The 13,736-nt window shown below is 36.9% G+C and overlaps 1 protein-coding gene across 1 annotated transcript; it reads left to right on the top strand.

The window, feature by feature from the left end:
- Window positions 1–10,560: 10,560 nt before the first annotated feature.
- LOC130625238 (tigger transposable element-derived protein 6-like) lies at window positions 10,561–12,975 on the top strand. Its single transcript, XM_057440294.1, has 2 exons — window positions 10,561–11,042; window positions 11,775–12,975. The coding sequence occupies exons 1-2, from the start codon at window positions 10,561–10,563 to the stop codon at window positions 12,973–12,975; spliced, it is 1,683 nt and encodes a 560-aa protein (XP_057296277.1).
- Window positions 12,976–13,736: the final 761 nt, after the last annotated feature.

Below are 13,736 nucleotides of genomic sequence, written 5' to 3'. Positions count from 1 at the left end.
ATTGAGTTGGTTCGAGGCGATCGAGAAAAAGGAAGAATGTACTTTTGTCCAGCTGGACATAAAGGAATTCTATCCTTCCATTACGAGCGACACCTTGGACAAAGCAATCGAGTTCGCAAAGCAAAAAACAACCATCAGCGATGAAGAGGTGCGTGTAATAAAGCACTGCCGCAAATCCCTCCTTTTCAACAGCGGAGAAGCATGGCGTAAAAAAGCAACTGAAAGTTTGTTCGACGTCACGATGGGAAGTTTCGACGGCGCCGAAATATGTGAGTTAGTCGGAACCTTCATATTGTCAAAACTAACGACGATACTTCCGAAAGAGAACGCTGGGCTGTACCGAGACGATGGGCTGATTGTGCTTCGCGGTTTCAATGCTCAAAGAACAGACCGAATGCGAAAGGAGATCGTGAAAACCTTCAAGAGTTTCGGTTTCAGTATCGAAATTGAAGCAAACCTAAAGGAAGTTGACTTCTTGGACGTTACACTCAACCTCACCGAGAAAGTGTTTCGGCCATACAAGAAGCCCAACGACAAAATCCTTTACGTGCACACGTCGTCGAACCACCCACCCAACATCCTAAAGCAACTGCCACAATCGATAGCCGAGCGTCTTGCGCAGAACTCCTCCAACGAAACCGTGTTCAACGAAACCAAACCTGAATACGAAGATGCGCTAAAGCAAAGCGGGTACACCGACAAACTAGCGTACAAGAAGAACGTGCCAAAAGCTAGCCGAAACCGTTCGAGAAACATCATATGGTTCAACCCACCATATAACAAGAACGTTGAAACGAAAGTCGCCCAAGTGTTCCTGAAGCTCATCGACAAACACTTCGGAAAAAACAGCGCTCTGCACAAGATCCTGAACAGGAACAATGTGAAAGTGAGCTATTCCTGCACGCGAAACTTCGAGCGAATCGTCAAAAGCCACAATGCAAACGTCGGCAAAACAAAACCTAAGGAGGCAGGCTGCAACTGCCAGAGGAGCAACAAACCAAACTGTCCTTTGCCAGGAAACTGCAAAGTCGAAGACGTGGTTTATAATTGCGAAGTAGCGAGCCCAGAAAAACCAACCAAACTGTACATTGGCCTAGCCAGTGGAAAGTTTAAGTTGCGTTATGGCGTCCACAAATCATCCTTTCAGCACAGACACCTTGCGAAAACGACACTTGCCAAGTACATTTGGGAGCTCAAGGACGAAAAAGCACCATACACCCTGAAGTGGTCTGTAAAAAAAAGGGTGGCCCCCTACACCAACATCACAAAGCGGTGCGCCCTATGCTTGGTCGAAAAGTTTGAAATATTGACGTCAAAGCACCCACACCTTTTAAATAAAAGATCTGAATTGCTGTCTAAGTGTTTGCACGAAAGAAAGTTTTTATTGAATTACAATGGTTAAGATAATTATCTTGATATGGTATATTTAAAGTGATTACTAGCAGTTTATATAAAACGTTTGTAAAAGTTTTTTATACTTTATATGTATACCTGATGATCGCATGATGCGTGAAACTTTAAGTTGTATACAAGTCGTATTTACTTTTTAACCTTACCAATATTATATATATATATATATATATATATATATATATATATATATATATATATATATATATATATATATATATATATATATATATATCTATCTATATAGATATCTATATATCTATATATCTATATAGATATCTATATATCTATATATATATATATCTATCTATATAGATATCTATATATCTATATATCTATATAGATATCTATATATCTATATAGATATCTATATATCTATATAGATATCTATATATCTATATAGATATCTATATAGATATCTATATAGATATCTATATATCTATATAGATATCTATATATCTATATAGATATCTATATAGATATCTATATATATATATTTATATATATATCTATATATTTATATATATATCTATATATATATATATTTATATATATATATATTTACATATATATATATATATATATATATATATATATATATATACAAATGAAAGAAAAAGACAAAACAAAAAAAAAACTATAAAAAGGGGGCAAACAACTACCTATGCGCCAGGACTTGTGAACCTGGCTGTAGCTTTACACGTGTTACGGGATCCTAACACTCAGCCTTACACAGGTGATTGATGCTTAGGACCAGCCTGAAGTTACTGGGGTGATATGCGTAGGCGTAAAACCACGAAGACATGGAAGAGAAATTTCACATCCCCTTGCAGAGCTTCTTACAAGATTAACTATGGGTACAGCAGGATCGTTAACCCTGTAGACGAAGTGAGCAAACTTGGCCTCCCTACTGGACCGGGGTAAAAAGTGGGGTCGTCGCACCCAAAGACCAGACATAGTCAAACCCCCTTGCTATGCTTCTTATGATTACTCTATAAGAGATTGAAGAGTGAGCAAACTCTAGGTTCACTGTAGACTGCTTGTGACAGAAACAGCCGGGGTAATACAAAACCGCTAGGGAAAGATAACCCTCCCCCTTTTATGTGAATGTTAATCAGACAATTTTTTCATTTTCACAAAAAACAACACATACGCAGAAGAGTTATTTAAATCGGATGGTGCAACTCTAACAACTGCTTTATCGTCACATCTTAACCATGAGCCACAGCTGCGATCTTTAATGAATGCCCAATAGTGACCTGCTGCTAGGGTGCCCGAATGATTAATAGTGGGAGCTAAAAACATTTGTTGTTAAATGATATGTCATCCGTTGGCTGAGAGCGAACTCTAAAAATGTCGTCATTTGAAGCAAGGCAGGTAACAAATTTGTTATTTTTTAGGGTTCTTGCATCAAGAAACGTAAACCTCTCCAGTTTGAGAATTAGAATGTCTCCGTTTCGCTTGTACTGTCTTGATAAGAAGATCGCTGTGGGCAAAGCCACCTGTCTTTTCCAGCCAAATTTTAGGGCTGCAAAAAACAGTTAATTGAACCTGTAACGCTGTTCGAGATAGGGAGTGGCACAATAGGCATACTTTCCTCCCTCCTAGTTGATAAGAAGCATGCATTAGATGATGTTGTAGTGGTTATAATGCTATCGCACTTTATATTGAAGGGACCTGGGTAATCAACGTCATCACATGCTGGCTGGTCAAATTTATTTTCTTGTCGTTTCTTATAAGAATGAAAATTTCAAAGTATTGTCATTGTTGACTCTTGTCATGTTGGCAGATTCTGTGCAATTGATCTTGGCCTAATGAGTATACACAGTTAATGGACACATGCGCTGTATATTGAAGGGACGATAAAAAATAGCGGAATGGGTAATTTGATCACATACTACCTGGTGAAAATTACTTTCTTGTCCTTTCTTATGCTTATAATTCTCATTGGTGATTCTTGTGATGTTGTTGGATGTGTGTTAAACTGATCCTGGGATACTGAGAATGAAGGGTTGACGGGCTATTTACACATTGCACGCAGCATGCATTGATGTTGAACTGAACTTAAGTTACGGGAAAGAATGCTATCATGATTATTGTCGTGCAATTATATTCCAAGTCAGTTGATGTCATGGTCACTTGTTAAGAAGGAACAGTTGAAAGTACACATATTTTGCAGCATGTCGCTATTTTTGTGTCTCACATTGTATTTATTTGTCCAATTACTTCAACTTCAACAACACAGGTTCTGTATAGACCAGCAAGGCAACAACGCAGCCTGCCTTTTCTTGCTCCTACAAATACACCAAAGGTTACGACTGGGGATTTAATGCTCTTTTCAGCTTTTACTTTGACTGTACCATTTACAACACAGTAAAGAGCTATATCCTTTCCTTACACTTTTTTTTATAAATTCCTGTTAAGCGAGCAATAATATTGCAAATATCAAGATAACATACCTTCCCTTGTTATAATACTCTAGAATTGGATTTGTCTACAGAAAGAAAGCAACAAAAACACATTGAAAGTGACATAGAGCAGCTAAGCCAATTGTTTACTGGTGAGGAAGTAAAAAAATTGACGAGTCTGAACTCATCTGTCCAAAGGTTGTAAAATCTTTTAAATGCAAAGAATTGTTACCATCCTTGAAACAATTCACTAATGTCTGCGAATGTGTCCTAATGGATCTATGCTTGGACAATGCGTCAATGACTGGGGCCTTAGCGAAAATGAAGCTAAAATAATTTCGGAAACCCTAATACAACGACCCATACATAGTGGCTGTTTTAAGTCACAAAACGTTGGAAACTGCTGGACCTGCTGTCATCGTATTTACACCAAAGTCCTATAAAGATACTCTGGTCGATTAGAGAAAAAAATCGAAACAAATTGGATAAGTTTTGGGGTAAAACTGTGGGACACTGCCAAGAATGCCCTGGCATATCCTAAATCTTAAACCGTAAATCAGTGGTTCCAAGGTGCATGAAAACAAATGAAGGATAGGAAAAAATCTTGTTCACTTGCTTGTGCCTATTTGAAGAAACTGCCAAAAATTACGAAGAATTTGGGTAAACTTAGTTTTTTAAATAACCTCCAGTGGTTTATGTATAAAAAAAAGGTCAACGTAATATTGTAAAACAGATTGACAAATCAGCAAGCTGCAATAATGATACTTGTCTAATGACAGCTGCTTAGGCAATAGGTAGAGATTGGAACCCTCTTAACCCTGGCCAAAACCCACAGAACAAAAAAAAAATACTGCACAGTATCAAGCATTTCAGTGAAGCACAATGAAATGCTCAACCTGTTAATTTTAGGGTTAAATCATAGAGGTTTTGTTCCTCCAAACTTACTACCAAGAAGAAAGTTAACTTCCTTTTTGCAGGATACACAAATCAGTGAAAAAAAGCAAAATAAAAAGAAAAAAGCACACACACAACAAAGATTGCACCTACGTTGTTGAAGAAGGGAACTTACAAAGTGCAAGCACAATGATAAACTTAACCAGTTAAGTCTTAGATTTAAAGCCTAGAGGTTTTGCTCCTCTAAAGAGTGTGCTCCTAAAAAGACACAATTCTTTTTTTTTTCAAGGAGGTAATTGTCACATACGAACAAAACGTTGGCAAACAAACAAAGAGCAAGACAGGACGTTTGTAAAAGGTTTCGACCCTTATCCCTGAACCAAGGTATGCGAACAGTCTTCAGCAGGCACTAGACATTTCTTCCATCCGTAAAACTTTTCATCCGTCCTACTCAGTACAATCTTATGTGATTGCGGTAATAATCGCGACAGTTACAGTCATTTGTTAAAAATGTTGTTAATAAACTATAAAAATATGGAGTATGTGAACAAGAGATAAATAACTTATCCAAAGATTACTAAAACGAGCATTGTATCATAAACCACATAGCATATCCGACATATCTTGCATATCTTAACATTACACAAACTCTGCCACACTTTGTGCACTTGTGTAGAGCGCTACCTACTACACCCACAAAAATTGGCGGATCGCAACCAACCGCCACAGTAAAAATATCTGATAATGCAAAGACTAATCCTAACATACAATGTTCGAAATGACATTACCGTGTAGAAATATCTAGCAATGTGTTGATAGACATGAATCTAGCACAACTCTGCCACAGTTTATGCTCTAATGTAGTGTCCAACCAACACTGCAAACGAACTAACGGAGCACTACCAACCGTAACAATCTTAACTATCAATACAACGACATAAATTTCAAGCGACAGAATTCAGAAAAGAGAACATATTCTATATTTTTATTATTACTATTTTACTATTTTTTATTTATATTTTGTGTTCACTTAAAAGCACTTTAACAATGTTCGAAATGACATAACCATGTAAAAATATCCAGCAATGTATTGATAGACATGAACCTAGCACAATTCTGCCACAGTTTATGCTCTAGCATAAAGTGCCAAACCACACTTAAAACGAACTAACAGAGCGCTACCAACCGACACAATCTAACTATCAATACAACGACATACATTTGAAGCAACACAATTCAGAAAAGAGAACATATTTTTATTTTATTTTTTACTATTTTTTATTTATATTTTGTATTAATTTAAAAACACTTTAATTATATCAACACCCACATTCCTATCCAAAATAACAGATCAGCAGTTTCGAACCCTTTCACTGAACTAGCTGATATATAGGAAGACATTCACTTTTTTTATTTTATGCAAAAGGTTTACAATACAGCACTGCAGTATCTTGTCTACAGGGACGGTGGTTGCTGACATAAACCGTAATTTATGGTGTTGAAGCCTGCACTTTACCTCAACTCTTGACGAAAAAGGATGTAAGTACATCATTTAGCCAGGTCTCTTTAAAAGATACCACTGCTCTTTGGTTGCAATGAAACCACTTACTTAGCACTTGATTATAAGTGACGGTAGTATAATGCCTCTTGTCCAAATTTTCAGAGTGGTTGATTACAGCCCTTAAGTTGTAGTGTTTGCGACAAGAGACTTCATTTTCTACAGTGACAGGTATAGAAAGGGTACCTGGGTAAGATGTAACAGGAGAACAAACCTTAGACACAAGACCTTTGTTATAGGCAAAACGCTTTAAATGCAAAATGAAAAGTGTATTGCACTCTACCACTTCTTTTTCCACCGTTGCAGTTTGGTGACTATTGCAGTACTGACAGAAGTACGAGTTAACACCTGACAATTCTTCACTCTCCAAAAAAATAACTAGTTACGATTGTAAAGTCGATTTTAGGGGCAGTTGAAGGAATGGAGTTATTTGTTCAGAGGTGCTAATATTATTACAAGTGTTGCAAGTAGTACAGATTTTCACATGAGCGTTGAATAATGTGCCAAAGAATGGAAACGCTGAAGACAACTCGGGTATGAGATATTCAAGAATCTCCAGAGCATTATGCTGGGTGAACGGATTGAAAGCGCTACATCTTGCAGTAGAAATACAAAATTTTAATGCATTAAGGAATGGAGATGGATTTACAGGAACCTTGGAGGAGGATAATTTGCGAAGAATACTTACAAAGTTCTACCTATCACCATATTAGAATCATTTGCAGAGATGGCTGTCGCGACTACGGTAACACATGAAAAAGGTTTACAATACAGCAAGCTGCACTGAAGTATCTTGTCTACAGGGACGGTGGTTGTCAAAACTGGGATTAGGCTCCCAGAAGGTGCTGAATACACTTTCTTGCTTCTTACAAGCACGAGTACTGTCCAACTTAGGCCTAAAACTATTCCTTCAGAAAATCGTAAAGAGAAAAAACAATCCTTCTATCACAAACAATACGACACAAGACAGAGCTAACAACATAAACGGACTGGTTACAGATCGAACACAAATAGAAAAAATGTATGTCAAAAATATATTAATCTATAAAAAAATTAAATAAGACCCTCCTGTGCGCCAGAATTTGTGACTCTGGCTGTAGCTTTCCACATGTGTTACAACGCCCCAACACTCAGCCTTACACAGGAGGTTGTCATGACAGGACCAGACTGTACATATTTTGACTAAGGACAGCAGGGTTGTCAAGCCTGAAGACCAAGTTAGTAAACTTGGGCACCTTACTGAACTGGGGTAAAAAGTGGCGTCGTTACACCCAAAGACAAGCTAAAAGCAAACCCCCTTGCTAAGCTTCTTATAAGTTACCAGAGAAGAGTGAGCTGAACTCTTTACCGTCTGGTTATTAACGGTAAACTGGCTTGTATGAACCAGCTGGGGTAATACAAAACCGCTCGGATTTACATTTTCCTCCTCCATAAATACATTGTAAAATGGAATTGATATAAGAAGTGTTGCCCAAATTTAGCAACCCGCTGTTGTTGACTATTAATTCTTGTGCAGGCCTGCTAGTGCAGTTATTTGTTAAGCGCTGTGGCCTTGAAGTGTTCTTAAAGCTAGTGGTCGTACATGCTTTATTTTGGGGTCTCGATGGTTTCTTTAAAACGACCGGTCTTGATCAAGCTATGTCATGTGGATCTCTACCGGGACGAATCCAAGTTAAAGAATCTCTAGATAGCCAGATGTGAAAAGAAAAGAACAAAGGGATGAGTATTTATCACGTCTCCATGTTCTCCTTATTTAAAACATGGCAACGTTGAAATTCGTTTTTGAATTTCTTTAAACACAGACTTCACCAAAGCTCTGTTATCCAAAGTAAGTCCATTGTCATCAAGACACGCGTTTTTTTAAGTCTAAAGTTGACTGTTTCCAACAAACCCGTAGGCTCAATTATTTGCACGAATTTAGTTATTTCGTGTGTTTTCAGTCAGTTACCATATAGAGAATCAGTGCAACCAGGACAAAATAGACAGCAGCTAAAGTGGATGTATTAGTTGGAATAACTTTAGTAAAGATATCGAGTCGAGGCGAGTTTCACAAAATCAAAACAACGGCTCCCGAAAAAACACAATGATGCAAATCTAACCGAATATCCATATTATAATAATAATAATGTTGACGGAACGATATGAGAGATTAAGAGTAACAAAGCACGTAGTGCGATGACAAAACTCGTCTTTAGACGAGATGGACTGGGGTAATAAGTGGGGTCGTCACACCCAAAGATAAGACAAAATATCTAACCCCCTTGCTGTTTGGTTACAATTTGTTACCTACGGATGTAAAAAAGGACGTAGGCCTGGCAACTATTCAGAGATGATGGGTGAATTTTTTGGACCGATCTATCGTTGCATTGTAACCAGTCCTTAGATTTTTGGTCATATACGTTTGCCCAGTATTGTCCAGATTTTATGGTACCTGAATGGTTTGGTCGCGACTAGAGAAAACTTGCTGTTGAAGGAGATGTCATTATCCGAGCAAATCTGTACATTTAAAGGTTTTTGCTTTCGGAAGAACAATTGACCAAACGGATGTCTTTGACAAAAGTGTTTTGGGCAGCAGAAAATCTAAGGAGCTGCACAATCAGCACTGAACTGCAGTGACTGATAGATGTTTCTTTTGTGCTTTCCCGATATGTATCACACTGTGCGCAAAGCCATTTATTTTCCCCTGATACTGACTCGGGTTTAAGAAATTGGGCGAGTCCCTGTGAAATGGATAACGAAGTGGGAAGAGTTAAAATGTTTGATGTATCCTCTCTTGAAGAGGAACAAAAACAGGTATCACTTGTCACGGTTGAAGTAGTGGTCACCCTAGACATATAGTCAGCGCGTGAGGAAGAGCCTTTTAATTCATCCAAAACTGTATGGAGAATTTCAGGAACATCTTGCTGCGTGCTGGATTTATGCGTCTTTTAAAAGGTAAAATTTTATACAGAACTTGATCTTCTTATTAAAAGTATAAATCTCATAGTTTCAACTTATTTAAGTGAGTGTTTAATACACGTTTTTTTTCTTATAAAAAAAAAAAGTTTTTTGACCTGAACCTTAATTTTCTTAGCCAAACACCTGAATATAGGCTGAAATTTTCTTAAATATTTTCTTAGTTTTTTATTCCTCTTTTTTGACTAAAATTGAACTAGCTGCATACTTTTTTATTTGAAATTTATTGTTTTTTATTCAGATTTGGAGGTTTTTGAAGCTCATTTTTTTATAAAAGATGTTCTTAAAAAAAGTGTAAACTAGTTTTAGGGCACATGATAATTAATAACCTCTTTAAATCACTATAACATTTTTAAATAATATTTCGGTGCGAAAATTTAGGAAGCCATTTATAAAAGTTGAAGAATAAGGAAAAGTGAAACATTTTTCTAATTATTCTGTTTTTTGTAGTTTCTTTAAAAATTAAAGCTTAGACTTATCTGTTTAGGATTTTCAAACCATTTTATGCAGAAGGCTTGAACTACATGTCGTCAATTTCTCTTATGCAGGTGTGTTAACAAATACTATACATTCAAATTAAAAATGCAGAAGACGTCATTATTAAATTTTGTAAGACATATTATTTTATATACCTGTTAAAATAGTCCTTTTAATGTGGAAAGTCAAGCATGGCAAAAGATTGCCACGCAATGGAGAAAGGCAGAAAGTACTGTGAATGTTGCGATGTATCACTCTCTGATCTAAATGAGGTTAGCAACATAATTTATGCAGAATAGTATAGTCAGCATCGGCCTGGGTAGTAATTTATCAATAATAATTCTTGCCACTTCTGACTTTCGTTCGTAAAAGCAACACTTTTAAGGTCGTTATGTTGTATTATTGTGTATTCTAGCATTTAAACAGTGAAGAACATACAACATTTATAAAGACCACCACCAACTTCACAAAAATCAATCAACTCATTGGGGAATTCAATTCATTGGGGAATGCAAACCGTTGAATGGTGTTTTCCCATCCTTAAGAAGGAATAAGAAAATGTATACAGTAGAGTCTCCATAACTCGAACCTCTATAACTCGAATCTCTCCTTAACTCGAACAAATTCGTTGGCACCGTGAAAATTTCCTAATAAACTCTTTTAAAAAAACCTCTACAACTCGAACCTCCATAACTCGAATCTTCCCTTAACTCGAACAAATTTTTTTGTCCCTTGGAGACTTTTCTCTCCATAACTCGAATTTTCTGACATCATAATCAAAATTCGAACAGTTTTCCTGATAAATTGGGTCTAAAAATCTTGTTAATACGTGTTTTGCAGGCCTTATTTTTAATTCGAATGATTAATGATGCGTCATCCAAGCCTTTCGAACGTCTTTTTCGAACGTTTTCGAGAAAATTTAAAGAATTTCAAAAGAAAGACACTCTCATAACAATGTCGTCTGTGGCAGGATCAAAGCGTCGAATTGACAATAAGTCGTGCAAAATCAAGTACAAAGCTCTTAAAGCGTTGGAAAAGGGTACTGCGCCAAAGGATGTGGCAAAAGAGTTCAAAATTCCTCCAAGCACCCTGTCAACTTGGAAAAAAAATAAAGAAAAGATTTACAAGCAGTTTAACAACGGGCAAACATCGAAGAGATCAAAGCCAGAAAAATTCGAAGATGTGAACAAAGCTGTTCATAAATGGTTACTTATGATGAGGAGTGAGAATATCCCAATCAGTGGCCCGATGCTGAAAGAGAAAGCTCTTGAGTTTGCCGAAGCGTTGGGTGTCGAGTCATTTCAAGCTTCTCAGGGGTGGATGGCTAAATGGAAAACCAGGTTAGTTGACTAAGATTTTGTTTGTTTATCTTCGTGAAAATAAAATCTAAAAAAATGTTACAATAGCTTTGGTAGTTGTTTTTTCAAAATATCAATAGACTCTCTTTCAGAGAGGAAGGATAATTTGCATGGGACTTTCATCCCTAATCCATCACCAGCATTCAATGACTTTCCAGTAATTGTTATTTTGCAAACATTGAAGCTGTCATTCTTCAGAAAGTAAAATATGACTTTTGCAAAGCGTCCTGACTTTCCTAGTGGTAGATGTCCAATGATTTCTCCATCATTTTTCTTGACTGCAACTGCATATTTATCCATTTTATTTGTTGGTTCCATGAAACCATAAAATTCATCTCCAACAGAGGGTGTCCAATTACTTTTATAAACATGATACCCCATGACAAAAGCGTCGATTTCGTACGTAATAAGTTTAATGATAGAAAGTTCTATACAACAAATAATGTCTGTTAATCTTTTGACTTGTTGGCCTTTCATGGCTTCCATGCTTTCTTTCACTCGTCAAAACTTCGAAACTTGGTAAAAATCGAATCTTTTTCTATTCGAATTCTTTCACAAATCAAAACATGGTAACAATCGAATGTTTTCTATTCGAATCATGGCCATGGCATTCTAAATTTAGAATTCCATGATTCGAATCAAACAAAATGTAAAGCTCCATCTACACTAGTCACAACTACAGAGATAAACGTTTTTCTCATCCATTCCTTTCAGGTATGGAGTATCCTTCAAAACCATCGCTGGAGAATCACGGTCCGTCACTGAGGAAATGACAGCGCCATGGTCGGAGACAACATTACCAACCATTCTCTCCCGCTATCCTCTGGAAGACATTTTTAACGCCGACGAATTTGGGCTTTTCTTTCAATGCCTTCCCAATAAAACTTTGCATATGAAAGGTGATAAGTGTCCTGGAGGAAAACACAGCAAAGTTAGACTTACAGGTTTAGCTGCTGGTAATGCCTTGGGGGAACGATTGCCAATGTTTGTAATCGGCAAGTCCGCCAACCCTCGTTGCTTTAAAGGTGTCAAAACACTACCCTGTCGATACCGTTCGCAAAAGAAGAGTTGGATGTCTGGAGAGCTGTTCGAAGAGTGGGTACGCGAGCTTGATCGAAAATTTTCTGTCTCTAAGCGAAAAATTGCTTTGATTATTGACAATTGTACCGCACATCCTCATGTTGAAAACCTGGAATGGGTAGAATTGATCTTTCTTCCTCCAAATACCACGTCCCGAACCCAACCTATGGACCAAGGAATTATCCGCGCCCTGAAAGCAAAATATCGATCGCTAGCAGTGCGGAAATTGATAAAAGCCTTGGACGAGGCAAAATCGACTCCGAAGTTCTCGATTCTTGCAGCTATGTACATGCTAAGGAAAGCATGGGATGATGTTTCCAACAAAACATTCACCAATTGCTTTCGAAAATCAGGAATTTCCCAAAAGGATGCAGAAAGAGCGATCAACGAAGATGACGACCCTTTTAAAAGTTTAACCAGCGAAGTAGAAGAAGACCCAATTCCAACCCTCGATGCTGAACTCTCTTACATAAAACGAAGGTTTCCTGACCACATTAATCCTGACTTATCAACTGAAGATTTCATTGATTTTGACATTGAAGTCAGTACATCTCATGGGCGTCTGAAGACTGCTGACATCATTGCTGAGATCACTGGGACTCAAGACGAAGAATTAGAAGAGGTCGACGAAGAAGACAAGAAGGAAGAAGATAAGATCACAAGACCGACGGCCGAGCAAGTGCGTACAGCTATCAACGTCCTCGAAGACTTGAGTATTTTTTCACATTTTGGAGAAGAAATGATAGCTTCCCTGAGGGACTTGAATCGTAATATCGCCAAAGATTTTCATATGAGTTGTAAGCAAACAGTTATCACCGACTTCTTTTCTAAATAAACATTAAAAAATTCATTAAAAGTGTATTGTTTTGACTTTCATTAACCTAATAGCCCCCTTAAAGTTAGACTTAAGATTAAATATAACGTTTTTATCCAGCTGGTTCACGTAAAGGGAGGATATTGCGCTAAAAGTTGAAAACCTCTACAACTCGAATGTCTCCATAACTCGAACGATTTCCTTTTCCCCGTGGCTGTTCGAGTTATGGAGACTCTACTGTATTTATGGTAAAAATACAGATAGCACACTTTCTTTACATTTTAGTGGTAAATAAGGAATTAAGCTTCTTATTTTGTCACAAATCTGTCTAAATATTTGTATCTTCTTTTCTCCTTTTTGTAGTTTCTGTTTGCTTGGTATTTTTATTTACATTTGGGAGGACAGACATTGTGTAAGTCAGTTTGACATATATGTGCATGTTCTTGCATTGCATGCTTTACATTTTTTTATAATAAAAGGTTTGATCCTTATTCTTTGGAAGAAATTTTCTACGGTATTATTTTCTCAGTTAAAATTGCTATTTTTAGAAAGCACTTAATGGATTGATTGTTCAGGCATCATATATCTTCTTATTTTACATAGGTGCCCAATGCGCGACATGATACATTTAAATATGGGGGGTGTAGCCGAGGTATCTAACTGTTTATGTTCTCCATAAGATAGTTACTTATGAAATGTTAATTATTTTGATATTATATTCTTAAGTTAGGCTGAATTTGCACGTCGGAATCGGCAATTTTGTTGACATTCAACAAAAGCCT

The sequence above is a fragment of the Hydractinia symbiolongicarpus genome, chromosome 14 (assembly GCF_029227915.1).
Source record: "Hydractinia symbiolongicarpus strain clone_291-10 chromosome 14, HSymV2.1, whole genome shotgun sequence".
NCBI classification, from domain to species: Eukaryota; Metazoa; Cnidaria; class Hydrozoa; order Anthoathecata; family Hydractiniidae; genus Hydractinia; species Hydractinia symbiolongicarpus.
The sequence above is the reverse complement of the archived record's forward strand: the minus strand, read 5'-3'. Positions and strand labels throughout refer to the sequence as shown.

Coding starts and splice junctions, on each gene's coding strand:
- LOC130625238 (XM_057440294.1), top strand. CDS start 10,561: ATGATTAATGATGCGTCATCCAAGCCTTTCGAACGTCTTTTTCGAACG. Junction 11,043..11,774: donor ATGGCTAAATGGAAAACCAG/GTTAGTTGACTA, acceptor CATTCCTTTCAG/GTATGGAGTATCCTTCAAAA.